The following is a 26,207-nucleotide window of genomic DNA, read 5'->3' on the forward strand; positions in this document are numbered from 1 at the left end:
AATTGAAATCAAGGTAGACATGTTAGTTTATGAATGAAAAAAATACTTGCATTAGAAACTGAGAACCGGTTCCTCACAACAGTTTTTGTTTTGAATTGAAGATTACGACTGGACCCATGTTTAAAAGCAAAGTATACATACTATTTTCTTATGTTAGTTTCAGAGGTACAACATAATGATTAAATATTTGTATATATTGCAAAATGATGACCACAGTAAGACTAATTCACATCTGTCACCATGCACTGTTACAAAATTTTTTTCTTGTGATGAGAACTTTTAAGATTTATTCTCTATATGAAATACAGTATTGTTTTTTTTAATTTTTTTTAATGTTTTATTTATTTTTTTGAGACAGAGAGAGACAGAGCATGAATGAGGGAGGGGCAGAGAGAGAGGGAGACACAGAATCGGAAGCAGGCTCCAGGCTCTGAGCCATCAGCCCAGAGCCCGACGCGGGGCTCGAACTCATGGACCGCGAGATCGCGACCTGAGCTGAAGTTGGACGCTTAACCGACTGAGCCACCCAGGCGCCCCTGAAATACAGTATTGTTAACTATAGTTGCCACTCTGTGCATTCCATCCTCATGACTTATTTTATAACTGGAAGTCTGTACCTATTTATTTATTCATTTATTTTAAATTTTACTTATTTTGAGAAAGAAAGTGTGAGGTGGGCAGGGGCACAGAGAGAGGAAGAGAGAATCCCAAGCAGGCTCTATATTGCCAGCGTGGAGCCCGATGCGGGGCTCAAACCCATGAACCGTGAGATCATGACCTCAGCCGAAGCTGTATGCTTAACTGACTGAGCCACCCAGGTGCCCCTGTACCTTTTTAATAAGCAACTTTGAAAAAAGCAATAAAACTGAAACAGATGACATTACAACTAAAATAAAACAAAGCATCAGGACATTTAAATTATAAGTGAATTTTACATGTAATTCTATACTATGACATTTGAAACTCTCCATGAAAAAAGATACATTAAAAAAATTATCAAACTGACTTAAGATGAACAAGAAAACATGACAGACTAGTAACCACAGAAGAATTTTTTAAAGTTACCAAAAATAATTTCTTCCAAAAAGATTCTAGGGCCAGATGTTTTTTATTGGTGAGTTTCCATCAAAATCTAAAGGACTAGGTAATGATATAAACTTTTCCAGAGCATGTAAAAATTGGAAAGCTAACCTAACCTAAGCTTCAGAGACGTAGTACAAAAGAAAGCAACAGGCCAATCTCAGTGATGAATAACGATTTAAAAAATCCTAAGTAAGGTACCAGCACACTGAATTCAACAAAACATTAAAAGAACCACTGAGCAAGACGAAGCAGGTTGTCTTGGAAGGCTGTATTCCAGGAATGTAAGGATGATTTAATATCGGAAATTTTTAGGAAAAAATAATTTAAATAGATGCCAAAATGATATTTAAAAGTCACCCTGGTAAAAACATTTACCAAATTAGAAACAGACTTTCTTAATCCAATAATAAGCGTGTAATCATAAAGACACTCAAAATATTTATTGAACACACATCTATCTTTCTTGATAGTGAAAATGAGAGGTATTCACAATAAAATCAGAGGAAGATTAAAGATGTCTGCTATCACTCATTTAAAATAGTTTTAAAAGTGTGGGTAAACTTTTGGTAATGTATCACGAAAAAGAAATCAGAGGCATGACTATAGGAAGAAAAGAGGCAACATTACCATTATTTCTACATGATATGATTATATCATTAGAAAATCATGAGAATCAATCGCTAATACTCAGAATTAATAAAAGTTCAACGAAGTGGCCAGAGAGTGATAAATGTAAGAAATCTGTAACTTTTCTGGAGACGGATAATAATTTTGAAAATAAACTAGAAACGTATTTCAGTCTCCATCATCATCATCATTATCATCATCATCCCACAACAAAATACAAGTAAATACTTAAGACCAATCTTCACAACTAATACAGAAACTCTACATGAAAAACATCAAAATTTTACTGGCAGATATAAAGTATTTGAATAAGTGGAAATAAATGCTATGTTCCTGGCCTGGATGTTTTAATGATTTTAACTATTTAATGTTTAACTAGTCCTCCCAAACTGATTTATAGATCTCAAATTTATAGATTTACAGATCTTCCAGCATTCTGTAGGTGCCAATTTCAGTGTGAGAGACCTTCTCTGACCACCTAACTCGAGTAGCACCCTGCTTCTCCAGCCGGTCTCGTGTTCACCTTTGTCCCAGTTTTATTTTCTTGACAGCACAAATCCCCACCCGAAATTATCTTTTTGTTCTCTTGACTTCAGTCTCCCCGACTAGAATGTAAATCAACAAAGGTGAGTGTGCCTTTGTTCTCTGTGGTGTTATCAGTGCCTGGAGCAGAGCCGGGCAGACAGCAAGTGCTCAATATGTGCTTACCCAGTGGATTTAACACAATCTCACCTGAAAACGCTAATAGGATTTTTTTCCCCTTGAATGTGACGAGATGGTTCCAAAATTGACCTGGAATAGAAACCTGCTAGGTTGTCTAAAACATTATTAGAAAGAAGCAAAAAAGGGTAACTTGCCCTGCCAAATATTAAAGCACATCTTAAGACTGCAATGGTCAAAATGTGGCGTAGAAATTACATGACAGATAAATGGAACAGAACAGTTACAGAATTGATCTAGGATAAATATGAGGACCTAGCACATTCTAACTTTCCAGTGTTAAATAAACAAACTATTCAAATGAGGTTAGAAAATTGGATCAATATCAGGGGCAAATCTTTATTCTCATTTTATGCTATACTCGTAACAATGTTCCGCAATCCCCCCACCCTAAATAAAGCCACGTACAAAAGAGTGTACGTAGTGTTATATACCATTTATATAAGGTTTTTTTAGAAACAGGCAAAACTAATCTATGGTGTTACCAGGGTAGTGGTTCCTTTTGGGGGTGGGGCAGATTAGTGATTGAGAGGTGACTCTAAGGGGCCCCTGGAATGTCAACAAAGTCCTATTTCTTGATCTGGGTATTAGTTATGGGAGGACCGTTCACTTCGTGAAAATTCAGCAAAGCTGTACAATTTTGGACCAAGGGCTTTTCTCTATGTGTTATACTTTATTCGTCAACAAAAAGCTTATTTTTTCGAAGTAAGTGAAATGAGTAAGTGTTATGCCAGTTGATTGCTCTGGTCAGATATTAGGTTTTCTGCACTTAAACAAGCATTCCTTTTTCACTCATGCTTTCAGAAGAGGAGATAAAGTTCTATGATGATAAGTTAAACTTATTTCACTGTAATCAATTAAGGAGACCGATAAAGACCTTAGGTTGAAAGGTCTCCATCCTGTCCAGGAGCCATCTGTATCATGGTCTGTCCCTAGGCTGAGCAACCTTGAGGGTCTGTGTCTTTGGCTCTCACACATTCACAGCAGAAATTGTTCTGTGGGTCTCTGAGATGCAGCTGGACATTTTATTTTTTTAATACACTTAAAAATTATTGTTAATGTTTACTTTTATTTTTGAGAGAGAGACACACAGCATGAGCAGGGGAGGGACAGAGAGAGCAGGAGACACAGAATCCGAAGCAGGCTCCAGGCGCCGAGCTGTCGATACAGAGCCTGACGTGGGGCTGGAACTCACAAACTGTGAGATCATTACCTGAGCCGGAGTCAGATGCTTAACCGACTGAGCCACCCAGGCGCCCCTTTAACATATATATTTTTTAAAGTTTATGTATTTATTTTGAGAGAGAAAGAGTGGAGGAGGGGCAGAGAGAGAGAGAGAGAGAGAGATTGAGAGAAAGAGAGACTCCCAAGCAGGCTCCATACTGTCAGCACAGAGCCCACTGTGGGGCTTGAACCCACAAACCATGAAATCATGACCTGAGCCAGACTCAGACACTTAACCGACTGAGCCATCAAGGTGCGCTGTCAGCTGAACATTTTAAAGAATCCGATGCATTACAGAACAGAAAGTTAGTATTCACATTAAAAGTAGACTGTCTAAAAGCCCATTCCTTGTTCTTTGCCCAGACCTTATATATGAGCATTGATCAACTTCTGACTGCGTCTACGAACATCTTGGGAACACCTCAAGCCAGTGGGTCGAGTTAGGGGACACCCCAGTGACTGGATACAACTCAAACACCTCTTCACTAGTTTTAGTTCACTATCAGTTATAAAAGCATGTGCTATAAAACTTTGATTTTCCTACTGGCTTGATATGGTTAGAAAAAAGTCTTTTGCTTTTGTAAAGGTATTTATTGTCCAGACAAAACCTCAAAGCACAAATATGTGGCTCTATAACCGTGCAATCCTGGACTAGTCTATGTAATGGTAACAACCATAAAAATAGTAATAATAATACTTATTACTAATAAGTATACTAATTAGTATAATAATAATAATAATAATACTCATTAAGTTTTTCGTGCCAGTCACCGTGCTAAGTGCTTTACCAGTAGTATCTTATTTAACCCTCTCAACGACCCTATAAGTATTATTGTCAGTTCATTTTATAGATAAAGAAAATAATATATGGAGAGGTCAAGTAATTGACTGGAGGCCACAGAACCAGAAAGTTACATTGTACAACTTACACAATCCTGCTTCTGTTGAATTGTTTGAGATTTTGAGAATGTATGCTGGGCACTTTTGCCAGTGAAACTGCTGACTACTGATTTTTCTTAAAATTCCAGGTTAGTTGTAAGTAAAGAAGAGGCTAACCGCAACGTGGAGTATTTATTTAGAAGAAAACTTAAGTCTATGGATTAGATCCTTTTTCTTTGATGTACAAATTTCTACCATATTAATAAAAAGTTACCTTAAGGGCTGATATTGGTCTTCCCAGCAATTCTGGGAGCTCATTAGACATAGGATGTGTTGGGGATCATTGAAAATTCAATTTAAACAAAGCATTGATGAAGGACGGGGGTAGGCTCTCTGCTGCCAGATGAGAAATTGCTATGGGGATTAGGTCATTGCCACAGGTGAAGGTCGAGATGACCACTGAGCTCTGGTGTCCCCAGAACTCACCAACAAGGACAATGAGACTGAGCTAGGTTTCCAGAATGCTGTATCAGAGAAGAGGGAAGAAACTTAGCTTCTCTCAAATACAACTCATTTGCATATTATCTACCCACCCCCAACCTTTGTCTTTTAAAATCGGATTGGTCACTTACATTTCCAACTCCTGAAAGTAACTCCTCTGTCTCCTCTACTTTCATTTGCTTCAGAGCAGCTCAAAATGCCAAGTGTACTTTATCATTCTGTGATCCAGCAATACTTTGATGTGCTGTATGTTTAATAAGATATATAAGATGCTTAGCCTACACTCTGGGATTAAAGAAACGTACTTAAATTCTGGTTTTTAAGCAAGGCTCAGTTTGGAATCACCGAGCCCACTGATATACTGATATCTTTGTTTATCCATCTTTTCCTGTCATCAGACTCTTGGTATAGACCTGGCCTTTCTAGAACAGTCGTTCTGCAATTCTTCTCCTTCCCTACTGCTGTCTTTAGAGCAGAGGTATGATCCTGTTGCAACATTCCTCCTGTCCAGCATCTTCAGTGGCTGACTACTGCCCAAAGATCCATCCGAAGGATGGAGTTTGGAATGAAAGGTCTTCCATAGCCTTAACCTATAGCTATCTGTAGCCTCAAAAGTCAAGGCTGCCCTCACTTTCTTATAAGATGCCATGTTCAGACATGCCTCACATTTCCTCCTTCTCTGTGGCTCATGTGGCTCCTTTGGACTGGAATATTCTTTCTCCTATTTTTTTCTGATAAAATCTTATCCATCCTATAAAACAGGGGTTGGCCAACTACGGCATGGGGGTCGAACTTGGTGATTGCCTTTTTTTTGTAAATCAAGTTTCACTGGAGCACAGCCACAACCATTCATTCACATACTGCCCATGGTGCTTTCTTCACTAGGACAGCAGAGTAGACGCAGTCATGACCAAATGGCCCGTGAAGCCTAGAATATTTACTAGGTGGCTCTTTCTAAAAGCAGGTTGCAAACCCCTGCTCTAAAAGCCCAGTTTAAACACCACCTCCTCATGCTCCTCAGAGTATACTGTTAGAAGTGATTTCTCCATCCTTTGTACTCCCACACTGCTGGGTCTCTTACCAAAATCATCAAAGGATTCTCAAATGGCTTACAAATGCCTGTGGGGCAGGGGCCGTGCACCGTTCAACTTTATGGCTCTGCAGTGCACTGCACACAGTAGGTGCTTATAGATATTTGCTGAAATGTTTTAACTATTTTGCATGAGTATTGAGTCAGATAAAGAGCAGTGTTTGACCTAATCAGATTATATAACTACTAGTTTTACTGATTGAGGAGATCAGTAAATTAGGCTCCCAAAGCACAATAAATATAAGTGTGACTGCCAGGCCACAAAAGAGGATGGGGTGGGAGGCTGGGGGGCCTATGTGAAAGTTTCTTTTCCGAGGAAGGACATGAATATTGACTTAGAACTCAGACAGAAGCAGGAGATCTTTTTCATACTGGCCTTTATATGATTTTGAATCCAAGTGTCTGGCTTGGGAAAAGGGTAGAGCAGGATTAGGAGAGGTGGAAAGTTCTTCTAAGAGCTGTTGATGCCTGGTTGAAACAGCTGGAGGAGAGGTAGTAGGGGCAACCCAGAGGGGAAGGAGGAAAGAGGCTTGCCTTCAAAGCACACCCCTTCAGGGATTTGTTAGCAAAAGGAAGAGCAGCTCTCACTGGAGATGTGCTTAGTGACAAAAGGGAAAAAAGATGTTCAGCTTCTCCTGAACCGGAGAGAGGAGGGGATGGTCCCGGAAGGCAGATTTCCCATTTCCGAAGCTCTAACGCTCAAGAGAAGATAAGGGACATTCCAAAAGATGGTATGAACCTGGAGCGGCCAGGATGGGTGGCCTGGAGCTCCTGGGTAAGAAAGCCTCAAGGTTACTGTTTTTCTCAGCTATCGCTTCACTTTGAGTCATATATTGAATAAAGGTTGTTTAAAACGTTAGATATGTCTTCCTTATCTTGTATTAATTCCCTAACGTGGAGGCTCAGCGATCTAACACACGGCAGAAAGCCAGACTTTGATTCAGAGAGGGAAGGCTTAGCGGCACTTCCAAGTGGGTTAGGGAATGGGGAGATTTGGGACGACATTATCCACGCCAGACTCACAGACAATGGGTTCTGAGTTATTGCCCCAATCTAGGTAAGAGACCTGGGAGCGATTAACAGCCCTGCAGACGATCTTCTCCAGAGGTGTTGCTGCCCAGAGTGGGCTGGGAGAGAATCCTATTCTCCCTACAGGGACAGGGCTGTCAAATCACTTCCATAAAAATCCAAGACCCAGCCCCCACTCAGCAGCTGTTTCCTGCATTTGAGGAAAGCATCCCATTAGGTACAGAAAAGCAGGTGTGGGTGCTCCACATATGTCTGCGACAGATGATGCAATTAGAAGGAAAAAAAAAAAACCCAATCACAGCTTAACTATTCCCCATAAAACAAAAGGCAAATCTAAGTACAAACAGGCACACTCATGCTTACATTTTCAGGCAACTAGGTGTTACCTAAAAAGCAGAAGATGAGAAACAATAATGAGCATAAGGGGCAGTTGATTTCATCTTATTCCACCGTATCTGAAAGCTTTTCAAGGCAGAGTGACTGCAGAAGTGAAAAGAAAGTCCACGTAAACAGACACAAGGACATCAGAGCCTTTCGAAATCAAACGGATGTGAGCTGTCAGACGCCAGGTGGAAGGGTGTGAGGCAAAACGAAGTCCAGGAGGGCTAAAACCAACAACAGCGTCTTCCCAAATCACAGCAAGATTGCACAGGATCTTTGTTTGCAAAGATTTGGTTTTGGACAGGAATCATAAATGCTTGCTGCTGAAGAAAAGGTCAGAGCTGAGTCCAAATAACAAAAATCAAACACTCGGTGACAGCCTTTTCATGCCGTCACTAACGACCATGACATGGTGTTTGCCGTCTGACCGTCTCCCGGGGCTGCCATTACGTGCAGAAGGTAACTGAGGAGGGTCACAAGCCCGTCTCAGCATCTTGTTCTTATGCCTGAACGCAGACCACAGAGGCATGTCTTACCATCTGCTTAAATACTCTTAAAGACACGCTTGATGTGTTGGCAAGGATGTGGAGAAGCTGGAACCCGTGTGCATGGCTGGTGGGGACAGAAAATGGTGCTGTCACTGTGGAAAGCAGTCTGGAAGTTCCTCAAAAGTTAAACACAGAATTATCATACAACCCAGCAATTCCGCTCCGGGGTATATACCCCAAAGAACTGACAGCAGGGACTCACACAGTTACCTGTACACAATAGCCAAAAGGCGGGAATAACCCAACCATCCATGAACAGATGAGTGGATAAACAAAATGTGATATTATACATAAAAGGTACAAGTTTCTGACGCCATCCAACATGGATGGACCTTGAGAACCTTATGCTAAGAGAAATAATCCAGACACAGAAGGACAATTATTGTATGATGCCACTTGTATGAGGTGCCTAGAATAGGCAAATTCATGAGACAGAAAGGAGAGGAGAGGTTACCAGGGATTTAGGATAGGGGGGAATGGGGCATTATGGTTTCTTAGGTACAGCTTTTGGGATGATGAAACAGTTCTGGAAATGGATAGTGGTGATAGTTGCACAGTAGCATGAATGTATTCAACGTCGCCCAATTAAATGTTTAAAAATCATTAAAGCGAAAAGTTGTATGTTACATATGCTTTACTACAATTTAAAAAGAAGAAAGAAAACCAGGATGTTTCATGTCTCCAAAATATTCTACTCTTTTTAAGAGGTGGCTGTTCTTTTAGATGCTGGTTTCAGAAGAGCTCTGCTGAGGCAGATGGTGAAAGTCTAGTGACTAAGGCATAACTATGGCAACCTAGCCCGTGGGCTCTTGGTGAGGGCAGGCCTGATGACTTTCATCAAGCAGGAGGTAGTAGTGGGGGGAGGCACGGAACACTGTGAAGGGGACAAAAAGGCTGTATGGAGTTTGAATATATCTTTCTTCTACTGCTGGGGGGAAGGGAGAAGGCACAGTTTCTCCCCTACGTCTCATCCCCTGGCCACATTTTTCTTGCCAACGGCCACGAGCAGGGACAATGCCTGACTCAGCCACTCATAAATTGTTCACCTCGGCAGGTCCCTCAACCACGCTGGGCTCAGCGTCCTCAGCTATAAATGCAGGTGCTGATACAACACCCCACCCCCCCTTCTCCAGTTGTGTAAGTGCTGTGTGACACAAAGAAGGTGGCCCCAGGATTCCAACAGCCTAGGAGCGAAACATAGGACTCAAGTGCCACGAAGGAGGTCTCGTGATGAAGGTAGGCTAACGGTGTCTGAGCACAGGCCCCTGAAACAGGCTGCACAGCACATGTGTAGTCTCAGGAGAACCTTGATTTCTGTATGTCACCACTCAGCACGGCTGTAAGCACACAAAGGGTACTTGAGAGAAGGAATGTCTAAGGCTGGAATGTCTTCAAAGAGTACACAGCCTAACTGGGGAGAACACATGCATAAATTACGGTAAAACACGGCAAGTGCCAAACTGGAGATACAATCACGGTCTTACGGGACTTCAGGAAAAATCTAACTCTTTGCTGTTCCTTTTCTCGGTCTTTTATTCTTTTGCCATGTATTAAGAAAGCAAGCAAGGGTTCTGAATGCCGGAAAGACAGCCCGCAGGAAGGTGCTCTAAGCCGGGATTTCTGTTGCTGGGGTTGCATGCAACTCAGGGGCCCATGGCCAACAGACTGGGTGAAATATTGAAGGGAGATGGAAGGAAGGGGCTTAGATTGGAAACTAAGAATTCATAGTGAGTTGATCAATGCAAACTTACTGGTAGGTAGAATTGTCATCCCAGTAGCACCTTTGACATTTATTATTATTATTTAGACATCATTCTTAAATAACTGACCCATGAAACTTTAGCCCCAAAGGGATCTGAGTGAGCACACAGGCCAGGGGTTCTCCTCTCAGCACCACTGACATTCGGGGCTGGACAGTTCTTTGTGTAGGGGCTGTCCTGTGCATTGTAGGATGTTCAGCAGCACCTCTGGCCTCTCTTTGGATTGGGGGAACAAAACAGCTCCTAGTTGAGATCCAGTGTAACACAGAACAGGTCTTTTAGCCTGCAAGGACATGGGAATCACCTAGGGAACTTAAAAATTCTGATACCCAAGCTGTGCCCCAGGCCAATTAAATTGGGAGGTAAGAGCCAGCCATTGGCATATTTCAAATAGGCCTCAGACAGCATACCTCCTAGGATTCCAGTGTGCATCCAGGATGAGAACCACTGATCTAGAAAGATTAGGGAACAAATAGTTTTTGAATACCTTTAAGATGGTAGGTGTTTTACCTACATCTCACTTAAAGTCAACAGCTCCATGAAACTACAATTGTTTTCCTAATTAACCTGTGAGTAAAGGGAATCTCCGAAAGGTTAAGGAACTTGTCCAGGAGCATCCCAGGTGGAATGGTGGCTCTGCAAAGGGCAGTTTCAGTGGGCAGTGGTGGGCTATACATGGAAGACAAAGCCAAGAACCGGAAAGTGGACAGGAGCAGAGCAGAAAAATGCACTCAGAGCGCAGGATGTAGTCCGGGGCGGGAGGGGTAAGCCCATGGTTACAGATGTGGACATCAGAGAAGCCATTTTCTGGTTAGAATGAGGTCAGCACAGGGGAGAGACGGAACACACACATCCATTCGTTTCCCTCTTTGCTCTGTGGGGAAAAGGAACCAGAGAGACAGGGACACAGAAGCCATGGGGACACAGCTAGAGCAATCAAGTGAGATCAGGTAGGCTTTGGATGTCTAAGAAGAAAGATACAAAATGTTATACTCGAGCTTGGATAATCCTGGAAGCCTCTAGCAGTGGCGTGGAAGAGAAGGCTGTTTCCTGTTGAGCCATTATAAGGAAAACTTGAGACTTGGTATAAGGTAGGTTAAAGGTAGATGGTTCATGTTTATTATCCTATTGAATCCTTGCACATCTCCAAGAGACATTGGTTGTCTGTCTACTCCTTGTCTGCCCCCTGCCGATACACACTCAGAGGAGGCCTGTCAGACAGCACGCTGACACCAGAGTGCGTCTGCTCCATTTGAAGGAACGGCCTGTTGTAGAGACAGATTTAAGTCACTTAGTCCACTGGAGCTGCTATAACAAAATACCACAGACCAGCTGTAAACAACAGACATTTACTTCTCACAGCTCTGGAGGCTAGGAAGTGTAAGACAAAGGATTCTGCTTCCTAGATGGCTGTCTTTTCCCTATAACCTCTCATGGCAGAAGGGGTCAGGGATCTCTCTGGGGCCTCTTTTATAAGGATGCTAATCCCATTCATGAGGGCTTTGCTCTCATGACCTACTCACCACCCAAAGGCCACATCTCCTAAAACCCCCACCTTGGGGGTTAGGATTTCAATAAGTGAATTTGGGGGAGCCACTGCAGTAACTGGAGGAAATCCACTTAATAAGAAAATATCCACGAACTTCATAAATATAAATTGAGAAATAAGAATAATCAGACACTGGGGAAAAGAAAAAACAAGAGCAGGTTCTAATAAAAATTGTTAAAAGCTGGTTACAGAAAGAAAACTCCTTACTCTGATAAAAGTTACATATCAGAGAACTCTGCAAACGTCTATTAGAAGCATTCCCAATGTTGGAACAAGACAAAAAAAAAAAACAACCCACTGACATTATTATTCCAAACTTCTGGATTAGTCCAAAATTTTTTAGAGGTTTAAGCTGTTAAGTACCACAAGACAAGAGAATAATAAGAGGTAGAATATGCATTAGAAGATAACATTATTATTATTATCTATAGATGTCAAGATTTTCCACCTAGAAAAATCCATGTTAAATAAGTGAAAAACTATTAGAATTGTTAAAGGAGTCTAGCAAGATGTCCAGGTAGAAAATAAATACATGATTTGATACATGCTGGCATGACTAACTAGAAATACAGTGGAAAGATCTTATACTATATTAGCAAAAACTATAAAATACCTAGGAATAAACCTAATAAAACCTATGCAAACTCTAGATAAAGAAATTTTATGAAAGAACACAAAATGGGAAGATATGCTATACTCCTGACTCAAAAGAGTCAACGTTAGGGGCGCCTGGGTGGCTTAGTCGGTTAAACATCTGACTTCGGCTCAGGGTATAATTTCGCAGTTTGTGGGTTTGAGCCCCACGTGGGGCTCTGTGTTGACAGCTCAGAGCCTGGAGCCTGCTTCGGATTCTGAGTCTCCCTCTCTCTCTGCTCCTCCCCCGCTCAAGCTCTGTCTCTCTGTCTCTCTTACAAATAAACAAACATTAAAAAAAAAGTCAATGTTATGAAGCCATTTCTTTTATTCTTCAAATTAATCCATAAATTCATTGCAATCTCGCTTGAGAAGCAGAAGGTTTATGGATTTTGACAATTTTGAAGTATATGTAGAAAAAATGTACAAAAATACTCAAGGAAATTTAGGAAAAGAGCAAAGTGTTTGGGTAGGGAATTAGAGAGGGAGAAGAAAGTTGACCTACAAAAGAATGAAACCTAAAACTACAGTAATGAAAACGATATGGTACCAAAACAGAAAGAGACAAATAGATCAGTGGACTTGAATCAAGAACCCACAAGAATACCTACATATATTTGAATTTAATATATGGTAGAGGTGGCATTTCAAATGAGTGGGGAAAATTTAATAAATAGCATTGTGACAACCCTACCTCACACCACACACAAAAATTAATTTTCACAAATCAGTATTTAAATATACAAAATGAGTATAAAAATAATAGAAGAAAATACTAGAGACTAATTTTATAATGTGGGAGGTGGCCAAGTCTTCCTAAGTAAAACAAACCCCACAAGCCATAAAAAAAAATGATTGACATGTTTGACAAAAAAAAGATTAAAATTTTTCTCCACAGAAGAATAGATACGATAAGCACAGTTGAAACACAAGGTAAATACTAATATGTATATGAGCAGAAGATGGGTACTATCCATAACTTATATGAGTTCTTAAAACCAGTAAGATGGGGCGCCTGGGTGGCGCAGTCGGTTGGGCGTCCGACTTCAGCCAGGTCACGATCTCGCGGTCCGGGAGTTCGAGCCCCGCGTCGGGCTCTGGGCTGATGGCTCAGAGCCTGGAGCCTGTTTCCGATTCTGTGTCTCCCTCTCTCTCTGCCCCTCCCCCGTTCATGCTCTGTCTCTCTCTGTCCCAAAAATAAATAAACGTTGAAAAAAAAAATTTTAAAACCAGTAAGAAAACCACAAACACAATTTAAAAATAGAATATTCATAGGAGTACAAATCACAATAAAAATGAGTGGTCAGGAAAATGCAAATAAAAAAGATATAGTAAGAGTTAATAAGTACATTCACAATATTTTGTGTTGGTCCAGGTTTGGAGAAAGGCACTTTTGGTGGGGGTACAAATTGGTACAACCACTTTGTAGAGGAATCTTACTTTCTCTCTCAGTGTGCATTCCATTTGACCTACAAATTCTATTTCTAGGAATCTATCCTACAGAAATATTTACATAAGTATGAAAGGATATACCTATTAGGATATTCATGGAAGCATTACTTGTAAGAAGACCTTTATTTAAGTTTTCTTCTCCAAGAGTTTGCTCTTTTTCTTCTAGAAACAACTTTTAAGTTATATATCTCGGCTTTTCTTTCATGGTATAGGCTTAAAAAAATGTCTACTGATCCTTGGTTGTCCACTTATGTTATTGTCTATTGATGTTTAAGATGAAAGCAATGGGAAGGCTGCTTGAGAATTCTGTACACATTGGCAGAGCTTGTCAACAGGCCAAATTTTAGAGGGTGAAAAGAATGGGGCACCGGTCATTCAGTTGCTTCTTCCTCCAATTCCACAATGGTTACTGAGGTCTTGGGGGCACCAATCCTCACAGCCACGTTCTAGTTCCCATCAGCTTTTGGATGAGGAGGTTGAGGCCAGCATTCTGAATGTGCGTGCCGGGGGGTGGGGGTGGGGTGCCCGTTCATATATTCCTCCATTTTTCAGTTCCATTCTCTTCTCCCACCCTCCATTTTATCCACTGCCCCCAGACCCAGAGGCTGCTGGGCTCTGCATACGGGCTGGCCCCTCCTCATTATTATCCCCTCAGCTACCAAGGCTATGATTTCCTCTGCTCTATTAGAGAACATTCTTCCATCTGCTTTCAGAAATGTGTTCCAGAAATTTGTTAAAATCGTTTCACAGATGCCCCCCCTCTTCTTTTCTTGGTGGTTGTAGGTTATATCCTGTCTTATTCCTTTCGTATCATTTTGATGGAATCTTGGGAGGAAGGGGGCAAAAGAACCCTCATGTACTCAGTCTGCCATCTTGAACCACAAATCAAATGTATTATTTGCAATATTAGAAAATGAGACAATTTAAACATCCCTCAATAGGGAACTGCTGAACTAGATTACGTTACATCTGTTGTATGGAATACTCTGCACTCAGAAAATAATGAATTAGCTTTATGTAGTAATATGAAAAGGTATCATGAAATAATACTAAAATAAAAAAGCAAATTGCAGAAAGTATGCATAATAACACCACTTTTAGAAGATATATTTTTTTTGTACTTCCACAAAGGACTGATACACACAGAGCTGGTAGGGGTGGTCAGGTATGTGTCTTAATTAACACCTGAAGGCAGCGGACCCAGTATGGGGTTGGCACAAAGAAGGAATCTCATCTTTTTGCTCTATATCATCTGTATTGTTCAAAATTTTTACAATGCATGTGACAGATCTTTGGGATTAACTATCATACGGATGTAAGACATTCTGTTATTGAAATACTCCAACCTTTCCCATATAGAGAGCAGCTCAGCTAATAAATGAAAGGTTTGCAACCTACAGACGATCTATGATACTTGATGTTTTAAATGCTGGTGATTATTATTATTGTTTAAAACTTTTAAGAAAACATGCTTAAAAGTAAAGGTATTGCCAATTTATTTTTTAAAGCTTACAGACCTTTAACAAATTTCTTCCAAGTCTCAGGCTCTATGACATGTAGCATGTTGGCAGGTAGAACATGTCCTGTAGAATCAATTTTGCTTGGTATGCTTTTATGTCTGATTTCTGAACTGTTACATAATGACATTAGTAAGCTGAGCTAGCTGCACTAGCCAAACTTTGATATTTCAGGTAGAATAGTTTTACAACATCTTATTACTAAGGAAGAGGTAAGTAATATAAGATGTCAATCATTTTAATAAAATTAGGTTTAACTTTTTATTTCCAAAGAGCAGGGTTCAGAATAACTCTCATGCAAAAGCACAATAGATTGCCTTTAGCAGATCTATGGATTCCAAAGCCTTTTCCATTAAAAAAAAAAAGATTATCTATCTATCTATCTATCTATCTATATCTATCTGTCATCTAAGAATCTATAATGCACCAAATAGTATATATTTTGGAGCATGTGGACAAATTCAAATAAACACTAAAAAATGGAGCTTGGGACGCCTGGGTAGCTCAGTTGGTTAAGTGTCTGACTCTTGGTTTCAGCTCAGGTCATGATCTCACAGTTTGAGAATCTGAGCCCCACATCAGGCTTTGTGCTTGCTTGGGATTCTCTCTCCCCCTCTCTCTGCCGCTCCCTCCCTCCTCTCTCTATCTCAAAAGAAATAAATAAACTTAAAAATAAAAGTGGAGCTCAGTTCTGCAGAAATTCATTGGTTTCCAATCTAAAATGAGACAAAGGGTCTATCTCCTGAAATCTGTGTATCATTAAAGGTCACGGTTTCTCCAGCTTTGCCCAGACAAATAGTGGGCGTCACGAAGTGCTGAGCTGGCCTGTTGCCCCAGCTCCAGGTGGGTCTGTCCCCTGTGGGTTATGGCAGGACCAGGGCTAGAGCTCGGCCTTTGGAGTCTGCATCCTAGCAGGACCAGGTCTTTTTTTTTTTTTTTTAATTTATTTTAATGTTTATTTTTGAGAGAGAGAGAGACAGAGAGACAGAGAATGAGCAGGGGAGGACATAGAGAGAGGGAGACACAGAACCTGAAGCAGGTTCCAAGCTCCAGGCTGTCAGAGCAGAGCCCGACGTGGGGCTCGAACTCATGGACTATGAGATCATGACCTGAGCTGAAGTTGGATGCTCAACTGACTGAGCCACCCGGGTGCCCCTAGCGGGTCCAGTTCTTGATGGAAAAAACCAAACTCAGTGTCTGGTTGAAAGCACCAAATTCAGCCATAAACTCAGCGTCTGGTTGAATGCACCATTACTATTTACATATTAGCCAAGATTTGGGGGATGTATGCCTCCTTCTTCCGCATATGTAGTTTTGATTTTTAAATTTCAATTTTCACATCCTCACTCTATCATTGCTTCTTCAGTAATTCTAGATCTTTCTCGAAGCAAGCAAAGTAAAGAATGCCCAATTTTAAAAATCAGAAGGCCACGTACGTCAAAATGCTTGGAGACTCTGGTACTTACCATACATATAGCACGACTGTTATCATTAACTAAGCGACTGGCCTAGAAAAGGCACTTACGTATTAAGGGTTTTAAAATTAAAAACCTTTTAAAATGAGGTGATAAGACCATCTTTTCCAGCAGTAATAATATAAGTCCTTCTGTTTTCATAGAAAGCTATTTTCCATTTCTATCAAGTTTGGAGAGTTAGTCATTAAAAAACTTCAAGTGTTTCACAAGAAAAAGTTTGATTTGCATCACAAATAACTAAAGGTAATTCTGAGAAACAGGGCAACTGAAAAACTTTGAAAATCTGTGCATGGTTTGAAAGCAATGACACAAATTTGAACTATTCCTTCCCTCTCTATTGCCAATTCTACAGAACAGCTGTACATGGACAGCCAAATCAATTTTGTGCGTCAAGTCACATTTTTACACAAAATAGTTTTCCTAGCCAGGAATTACACAGTAAAAAAACCAAAACCTTCACCATTACCTGGAAAATTGTAGAGAAACCCACCACATATCTCTTCAAAAAACGTTTAAGTGTTTGAAAATGTGTAATGTAAAACACAGTCGTTGAACAGTTCAAAAATAGCGAGAGACACCTGTGTTCAATGGCTTCTACACAATCTCAGGCAATCCCATGCAATTTAACTTTTAAACTATACAGGCCTGACAGAATAGGAGATTTAGCAGGATAGGTGGGATAGCTAAAGAGAATACTTGTGATCAGACAAATACCATCCGAACCACTGTACATTTTAAAAGGTTGAATTTTACGATACATGAATTACATGTCAATAAACGTAAGAAAAAAGGAGGAAAAAAAAAGCATTGCACGTAGTTTCAGTGCTGCAGACAGAAGGTCCCATTCATCACCTCTGGAACCTCCTTTCTCTGTGGCCTGTTCTTCTGTTTCCATTCTCCCTCCTTTGCCCACATGCCATCCTATAATATTGGCAAAGGACTCTGGATTTCTCATGCACCCAACTGCTCTCTGGGCATACAAGGTTGAATTTGACTTTCTGAATCATCACCCTTTCATTGAGCCTTTTTTAGGGGGAGAGGGAATTTTGATTCCACGAAGCTCTGATGTACTAAAAAGGTCTCGGAGACAAAGGAAAGGGAACGAACATTGGTCAGTTGCTAGTAAGTGATAGGGTTCTGCATATCTGTTACGCCATTAATTGTCCTGAAAACTTACAAGGTCAAGATTCTTCTTCCCATACTCTAGATGCAAACACTGAGGCTCCGAGAGCAGTTTCCATTCAGACATCCAGTGGATATTCACCCAGGGTTTTCTCTTCAGAGGGCACAACTTAAAAACTGTTTCCCGAACAGGACTAATTTGAGCAATGAGAATTTACTAAAAACAACACAACGCTCGTGAAAAGTGGCATTGTTTTCTGGTGCACTTGCACCCAATGATGCTTCAACTAATCCCCTGAAGAACATTTTCCACTCTAGAAGATGGGATGTTTATGGAGATGTGATGTTCTAACATTCAAAAAAAAAAAAAAAAAGGAGTAAACACACACAAGGACTATCTTCTCACAACTAAAAATAACACACAAACCACTCATTGGGAAAACTGGGCTTATTGTCACTTTGGTGGCTCCTGGGCTTGCCAGAGCCAATGGGTCAGCTCTCCACTTTAACTGGACTTGTCTCAGGGTCTCACCTGCCATTCCTTCCTCCTCCTGCCAATAAATCCAGGCGAAGCTAATTTCAGTTGCATTTTCCTGGGTGCAGAGAGAAGAGCTGTGGCATTTGGAGTTGTTGGGTCTGGATTTATCTTCGGGGGTGTTCTTGGTACTTGAAATTTGCAAAATTAACCACTTCTCTCAACTGCTGCAACCACTGACTGCTGCATGGCCAATGGTGTACCAGAAGAACTCTGAGAACTGCTCATGGGTATTATATCTTGATAGACTGCTATGCTTGGAGATAGACTGCCTGGGTTCGAATCTCAGCTCTACCTCATCCTTGCTGGGTGATGTTGGCAAGTTACCTAATTTCTCTGTGCTCATTTCCTTATCTATAAAATGGGGATAGGAACTGCTCCTATCCCTAGGGTTGTTGAGAGGGTTCAATAATTTAGTAGAGGCAAAACACTAAGAATGGTGCCTGGCACATAGTGTCTGTGCCATTTAAGTGAAAGACATAATTAAAAAATGAAAATGAATATTGCCTTCATGAAATGACTTTCAGGAATTGCTTTCCTTGTGTTATTTTGTTGGTTAATCTGCACATGCTTACCTAAAATTGGTAAAAATTAATTTGTATGGCCTGATTGGCTTTGTGTAAAATGCAATCAGCCAGAAACCCAGGAGGAAGTATCAACAAAGATCTAACTTTCAGCAGGACAATGGGTTAAAACGGCTTCTTGATATTGACGACATTGACCAAAATGACTGCAGCTGTTAAGAAGATACACACATGCTCTACACAGCCTGCTGCCTCAGGCAGATGAAGCAGAAAGAAGAGAAAAAATGGTTTTACTTTAGACTTGTAGGGAACGAAGCTCCAGACAGGGTCATCAATGGCCCCTGGCCACCTTGAACTCCCAACAGAACAAAGACTGGCACATACCCTGGCTTTTTATAGAGCCTCCCCCATCTCAGAGAAACCATTTATTTATTTATTTAAAAAAAATTTTTTTTTAATGTTTATTTTTGAGACAGAGAGAGACAGAGAATGAATGGGGGAGGGGCAGAGAGAGAGGGAGACACAGAATCGGAAGCAGGCTCCAGGCTCTGAGCCATCAGCCCAGAGCCTGACGCGGGGCTCGAACTCACGAACCGTGAGACTGTGACCTGAGCTGAAGTTGGACGCTCAACCGACTGAGCCACCCAGGCGCCCCTCAGAGAAACCATTTAGCCCATCACCTGTTTCATAACCACGTTGCTCTTGGAAGGAACAAAGGCTGGCTTAAATGTGTAGGTATTAAATATTTATTTGCAAGGACTTTTAAAATTTTCTCCACCCACGCTTCTCATTTCAAGGGGGAGGCCAAGCGGTGCTTTGGCGTGCCCCAGTGGCACCTTCTACGTGTCTACGGACCTCTGGACACTGCTGTGTCACGATCCTGGGAAGGAACGAATCATCTGGTAGTGACAGAGGGTTTCCTCTGGAAAAAGACCAAGCTTACCCAAATAGTTGTTGCTCTTGTACATCTCGGTGATGTTGATTTTGGTGGCTCCTTGGGGAATCTCGACAACTCGGTGGTAGCCCAGGCTCGTGAGGGCATGCTTGAACACGCCTGACACAACCTGACAGCCTGTGTTATCGCCTCCACATACCCCGCATTTGTCCACAACTTTGTCGGAGCCTAAGTAGTCGTCACAGCCAATGCTCTGTGGAGAGGTAGAAAACAAAAGACTCTTGTAGCATGTAACAGGAGTGCGAGGGGAGACAGGGCGAGGGGGCGATGGAAGATCTATTACTGGGTCTCAACCGACCTCCCTCCTGCCCCCATTCAGCCCCTGCAGGTGAGCAAGTTCATTCTTCCCACACTCGATGGATAGTCACAAAGCACCGACTCTGGGCAAGAAATGTATGAAATGTACACTCTAGGGGCGGGGTGAAGGCCCCAGACAGTAGACAAGACAAGCAAATCAAACAGTACGCTTGGTGGTGGCAAATTATAAGGAGAAAATTACGCAGAGAGAAGGAACAGGGAGGGTGTGGGGGCCGGTCACTTATTTATACTGGCTGGACAGTGAAGTTGTCCTGCACATCCATCCCCCTATGGGACTCAGAGGGGAGAGATCATCTGGGATTTCTATACAAAGTTCTTTGGCTCCATGATAAGTATTGCACCGAAAATTGGGGTTTGTCCCCAAGTCTTGTGTTCTAAATGACAGACCGTATAAATGCTTAGCAAAGTACCCTGAGAAGTGGTACTCGCAGGCTTAGCGTCTTAGGGCATTAGGTCAAATTGGTCGAGATCTGGGTCTCTGCTGGTCACTGTGGCTCTGAAGAGTTGAGCAGCAGGATTTGGCTTGGCTCCCCCAGAGCATTTTTCCTGGGGGAAAGCGGGGAAGGAGGCAAACGCCAGAGACACCAGCGAGCTAGACGATGATCTTCCCATGACTCAAAGATTTCTTGTGCTTTATCTTTCCCCTCCCTGTTCATGTTTCTGTTGGGGCCATTTTATTTTGCACTTGGAACAAAGTGCAAGATCATTACTTTTATACAGTCTTTTCCTACTTCTGGGGCTCATGATCATGCTTCCTGCATCTAAGATGTGGGCATGTGGTTGGAGCAAAGAATTCTGTCACATTTCTACGGGCAGATGGAAGTGAGCAGACGACAGCTGGACAATGAAGCGCTGTGATGACAGGATTCATTCACTGGGTTATGGGGATAGGGAACGGTACTTGAAATCAGAATGGTACTCTAAAACTTGAGACACATGTTTGCGGAATCACAGGCTTGTGTTGGGTCTTTGAATTCTAAAGAGCAATCATCAGACCCCATCCCAGGGGGGCAAAGTGGTCGGCAAACCATTCAAAATCCACTTGTGATTTTGTGAAATAACCCTGGGTCTGTTCATATGGGCCCTACAGGTCAAATCCTATATGCAGAGTCAAATCAGAAGGTTTTCAGGCTGTCCCCTCCAACCTCACGTTTGATTGACATCTTTCTGTAGACACTGTACCTCTGCATTATTACTTCCATATTCCTGAGTGCACATTAGTCCATCAATAATAACTGGTCTCTCTTCACAAATAGCTTCTCTGTAAAACATTATTTCTGACAATAACAGAACATCATCTCAATATGTTCATCCACATCCAATTAACCTCTCAAAATGCCATGTTTGCTGTGTATTTCTCCTCCCTCAAATATTTCTTGTCCCTGCCCCATGCACATTTTAGCAGAAAAATAAGGAAAATGTTTTCCATGCATGATTTCCATCTCTGACCCCTTGGGTTCTCCTTTGCTTTGAGAAAAAAAAAAAAAAAAGAAAGAAACAAGCAAAATGCCACATTGCTAAAGCAAGATTCCAACCAAATTAAGGACATGTCTCTGATTGTCACTGATGGGGACAATGGATAGAAATGTTGGTCAGCACACAGTCCTTGCCCTGTCCAGCAAAATCTCACTCTCCTCCCTTTCCATTTCTGCCATCCCTGGGCCCGGTTTGTCCCAGACTGAGCTCCTCCTCACGGGGGATTCCAGTAAAGGGAATCATACAAAGGCACAGAGGTAGGAAAGCATGTTCACAGAACAACACGGCTCAAGTGTAGGGTTGCTGGGAGGCATGAAATCAGGCTGGAGAATTCAGCTGAATGGTTTAAGAATCTTGTTTTCCAGGAGGAAGAATTAGAATTTTATCTGAAGGCATCAACAAGCAACCCCTGGGTGTCAAGAAAGGGAGGGCCATGCTCAGATTTGTTTCTCAGACGATAACTTTGGTGTTGTGGAGAGGGTCCCAGAGTGAGGAGAACAGGCAGCCTAGCCCGTCTCTCTCTTCTAAATGGGGTGTAGGGGACATTTCAAGGATGAATGAGAGCCTCCAAAGACAAGGAAAGACATCACATGAATCCTTAGCCCCCAGCCCAATTAGAGCGGGAGGACCAACAAGAAAATTACAAATTACACAGCCACAGTGGGCTTCAGACAACCACAGACACAGACTAAATGCCACTTTATCTTGTGAAACAGATATTATATTGAGGTGTTCTCCACAGTCCCATGAATGCCACCCCCACATGCCAGATTTCCTATGCAGCACAGCCACTCTGCAGGAATCTAGACATGGGAGGGAAGGTTGTAACCTTTTCTCCTGCCAGACGTCCAAATGGCCTACAGGTTGGCTTCGGTGAAGTGGGTAGCCACACAAGAGACGCCAAGAACTACAGGTGACACCCTGTTTCCTCAGGGCTTCATGGTCACTTCCTTCTGGGCTCAGCGCTGAAAACATCTCCACCACCGTCCGGGTCTTTCAGGGGACAATGCCCACAAGTGAATTGGGCCTGAATTCTGGCTCGCACTTTAGGAAGCTGGTCAGCTGGTCTCTGATGGGGATGACTTAATGCACTGGTCTCTGTTTCCAAACTCAGAGGCGCTACCAAAGTGCTATCACTAGGTGCTTAAAAAAAAAAAAAGGGCACTGGAGTCTGTGGACCCGGGTTTTGTGTTGGCTCTGCCTCTTAGGAGCGCTGATCTTTGGATGCACCAGTTAGCCATTCTGAGCCTCTGGTTCTTTTTCTGTGGCTGGGGTTGGTACGGTGTCTACCCAACGGCAATGTTGGGAGGACCTAAGCAGGTAAACAAGAAGGTGCCTGGCAGCATGGGTTTTGTTAATTACGGTCCTCATATACTGGTTTCATCTGGAATCCATCCACTTCGAAGTAAATTCCACCATCGTATAACCACAGACCCACTCCTATTTCTACAATGCTCTCTATTACTTCTCAGTCACAGATACTCTCTTCTTCATTTGGAGAGAGTCAGAGACATCCAAAGAGCTGAGGAAAGGCCAGCGTTCACCGTAAAGGTAAGGCATGTTGCTGGGCCCCTTCACCCTTACCGCACCAACAGCACCTCGTGCAAATGGACAGGATGAACATCTGCTCCTTGATCTACCTTTATTTCATGTTTTTTTCTCACCATGTACCGCAGTTCAGAAGAGACATTTCTTGCTGTGACAAAGACAACTGGACAACTGGACAAATACCCTTAGTATTCTTCCAGTGAGTTTTGCAACATGTTGTAGGAGGATTTTACGCGTTGCAAGCCGTCACAGAAGAAATTGCTCAAGAATTGCCCCCAGTTGTGTGCCGAAATTAACCTAAATGAAGTTTCCTGAGGGAAATGAGCGATCTGGATGACATATCTGGTGGTGGAGTTCACAGGGAGGAGGCCTCCGTACATCACGGCAGGGCAGGCTGGTGCCTGGCGTGCAGATAGGGGAGCTTCTGATGCCCTAATGGGAAGCAGATGTTTCTATGTGTGCTCAATAAACACACCCGATAGGGTAACCTCCACTGGTTGGCTAGATGACACGGACAGATAGCACAACGCGCCTTAATCATCACGCTGTCACAACAGTGTGGGAGAACGTTATTATTAAAATGATTAGTAGCTAACACCAATTTGCTTTTGTTTGCAGTAAGCTAATTCGTGGAAATACATATGGATGCCAAAACTTCTATTCATGACATTCTGTTGAAAGAAATCCTTTGCATAATGATAAATCCCTCCCTCTGATTACGTTAGGAATGCACATCGATACCACCTTCTTGGAAAGCAATTTAGCAATATATACTGTTTGATCCTATTTCTTCTTCTAGGAATTTATGCCAAGGAAATGATAAATGAGGCTAACACTTTCTGTATGAAGGAACTCATCACAGTCACTATTATTAATAAGAAACAATCGGAAGAGTCCTGAATGTCCAACACAGGAAAACAGTGAAACAACATATAGAAATTCTCTAGGAAATACTGGATGGATCTTTTTCCAGCCATTATTCTCATTAAAATCTGCTCGTACTTGCACCTATGTGATTGGCCCTTCGCATAGTTCAGGAAATATTTTCTGAGGCAACCCCTACTATGTGCCAATAGGGTGTTAGGCAGGGAGACATGAAGGTAAAACACACACAGTTCTTACGGTCTACATCAGGGTTGGCAAATGACAGTTCGCAGGCCAAATCTGGCCCATGACCCATTTTTGTAAACAAAGATTTACTGGAACACAAACATGCCCATTTGCTTGCCTACTGTCTAGGCTGCTTTTATGCTGTAACAGTGGGGTTGAGTAGTTGCGACAGAGATAGTATGGTCCACAGCACCCAAGATATTTGTGATCTGGTGCTTTACAGAAAAAATGCCAACCTCTGGACTAAACTAGAAGGCAGATGTGATCCCGTCATTCAACATAGTATATACTGGTGGGAGGGCAAGACTGAGGCTCAGGCTGAGGCTTCCAGATAAACCTCTGATTGCCCTCACCTGCTTTCTATACGCTGCCCACTTGACTTGTTCCAATATGTTTCAACCCTAAAACATAAGGCAAAGAGTTGTCATCTTCTACCTCAGTAGTCTTCAACAAGAGTTTTTTAAGGAAAAAAAAAACACATACTTTTTAAACAAAACCTCATGCAGAAATGCTGAACTCCAATATATAAAATGAGGCCGGGTTTGGAAGTTCAGCACGTCACTTCCTTACCTTCTTGCTCACGGCCATGGTTTCTCAACCATGGCTCTAGGGACATTTTGGGCCAGATGGTTCCTGGTTGTGGGGGCTCCCTTCTGCACTGTAGGATGGTTGGTGACATGTGACACCCTCTCCTCAGTACGACAAATGAAAATGTATCTAGATGTTGCCAAATGTCCCCAAATGACCTCCAATTGAGAATCACTGCTGTAGCGTAATCTTCAGCTCATGGGATACCAGAGACGAACATGACAGGTCCCCCAGAAAGCATTAGAACAACGGCAGCTCCAAGAAAGTGCAAAAACAGCACTCTGTCAATGTCAGAGAAACTAATGAGCAAAGAATACTTAACTATCCAGTTAGAACAACAACAACAACAACAACAACAACAACAACATTTCCTCACCACCATCAACCAACCAGTAGGCTAGGGCTCTTTAAGCTTGCCATTTGGTCTAACTTCAGTCCGGACAAGATTATGTTCCAGAAAGAACACAGTGCCTAGTATATAGTAGGCACTTAGTAAGCGTTTGTTGAATGAAAGAGCAGCTGGCTGAGGCATCAGGAGATCAAAACTACAGGACCAATTTTCTCTCTTAACTGGATCATCTCTAAGGTATCTTCTGGTGCTAAAATGTTTCTGGGAAAAAAAAGGAGTTACAGCCCTGATGTGAGGAATCCTGCCATGTCTCAAGTCAGAGGAATTTTCTATACATAGACAAAATTAAATTGGAAACAGGAACCAATGGGAAACAAACTGACAATGTCATTCATTTGAAGAGAAGAAATGGTCCACGGGATGAAAGGTATTTTGGCTTCCCTAACGAAGACAGTTGTGAAACTAGCGATCTGGTTTTAATCAAGCTCATGGTTGTCGCTTTTCAGTACCTCATCCTATTTCATTAGAGAATAGCACCTTACCAAGCAACTTAACTGGAAGAAAATGCTGGCACTCTTGTAGGATAAAATTGGATGAAGGTCAACTGCAACAATGCTTACAAATCTGATGAAAGAAGCCCCGAGAGGGAAACATTTCTCACGCCGTAAGAGAATTACCACCCTCCTTGCCACCAGGGTCATCTCTCCCTGGAGAGGGGGGATATTCCAAACCCTCAAATTCCCATGCTTCACTTTCATGGTTTTCCTCCCCGATGGCTTAAAATGGGGGGAGGGGGCATGAATGAATTATGACAATGATAACCGCTTTATTATAAAATAAGGTATATATATATTTGTATAGAATCGTAGAAACCTCTGGACCTCCATTTTACTCTTAAAATGTAAGGCTCTCTGGTGAATTCTCTATTGAAAGAGAATTCTGTTTTGGGGCACCTGGGTGGCTCAGTTGGTTAAACATCTGACTCTTGATCTCAAGATCAAGCCCCTGTGTTGGGCTCTACGCTGACAGTGCAGAGACTGCTTGGAGTTCTCTCACCTTCTCTCTCTTTCTCTGCCCCTACCCCATTCATGCTCACTCACATTCTCTCTCAAAAATAAATACAGTTAAAAAAACTTAAAGAGAATTCTGTTTAAAATACTTGGTCGGATTGTTTGGAAACTCTATAGGGCCCCAGGAGGGGCTCATACCATGTG

The 26,207-nt window shown here is 42.0% G+C and overlaps 1 protein-coding gene across 1 annotated transcript in view; it reads right to left on the bottom strand.

The window, feature by feature from the left end:
* THSD4 (thrombospondin type 1 domain containing 4) overlaps positions 1 to 26,207 on the bottom strand; it is a 564,456-nt gene that overhangs the window by 80,348 nt on the left and 457,901 nt on the right. The window contains exon 8 of the mRNA XM_032593610.1: positions 19,593 to 19,797. Coding sequence (XP_032449501.1) covers positions 19,593 to 19,797 — 205 coding nt within the window. The remainder of the gene's footprint in view (positions 1 to 19,592; positions 19,798 to 26,207) is intronic.

Source organism: Lynx canadensis, chromosome B3 (genome assembly GCF_007474595.2).
Source record: "Lynx canadensis isolate LIC74 chromosome B3, mLynCan4.pri.v2, whole genome shotgun sequence".
Taxonomy (NCBI): Eukaryota; Metazoa; Chordata; class Mammalia; order Carnivora; family Felidae; genus Lynx; species Lynx canadensis.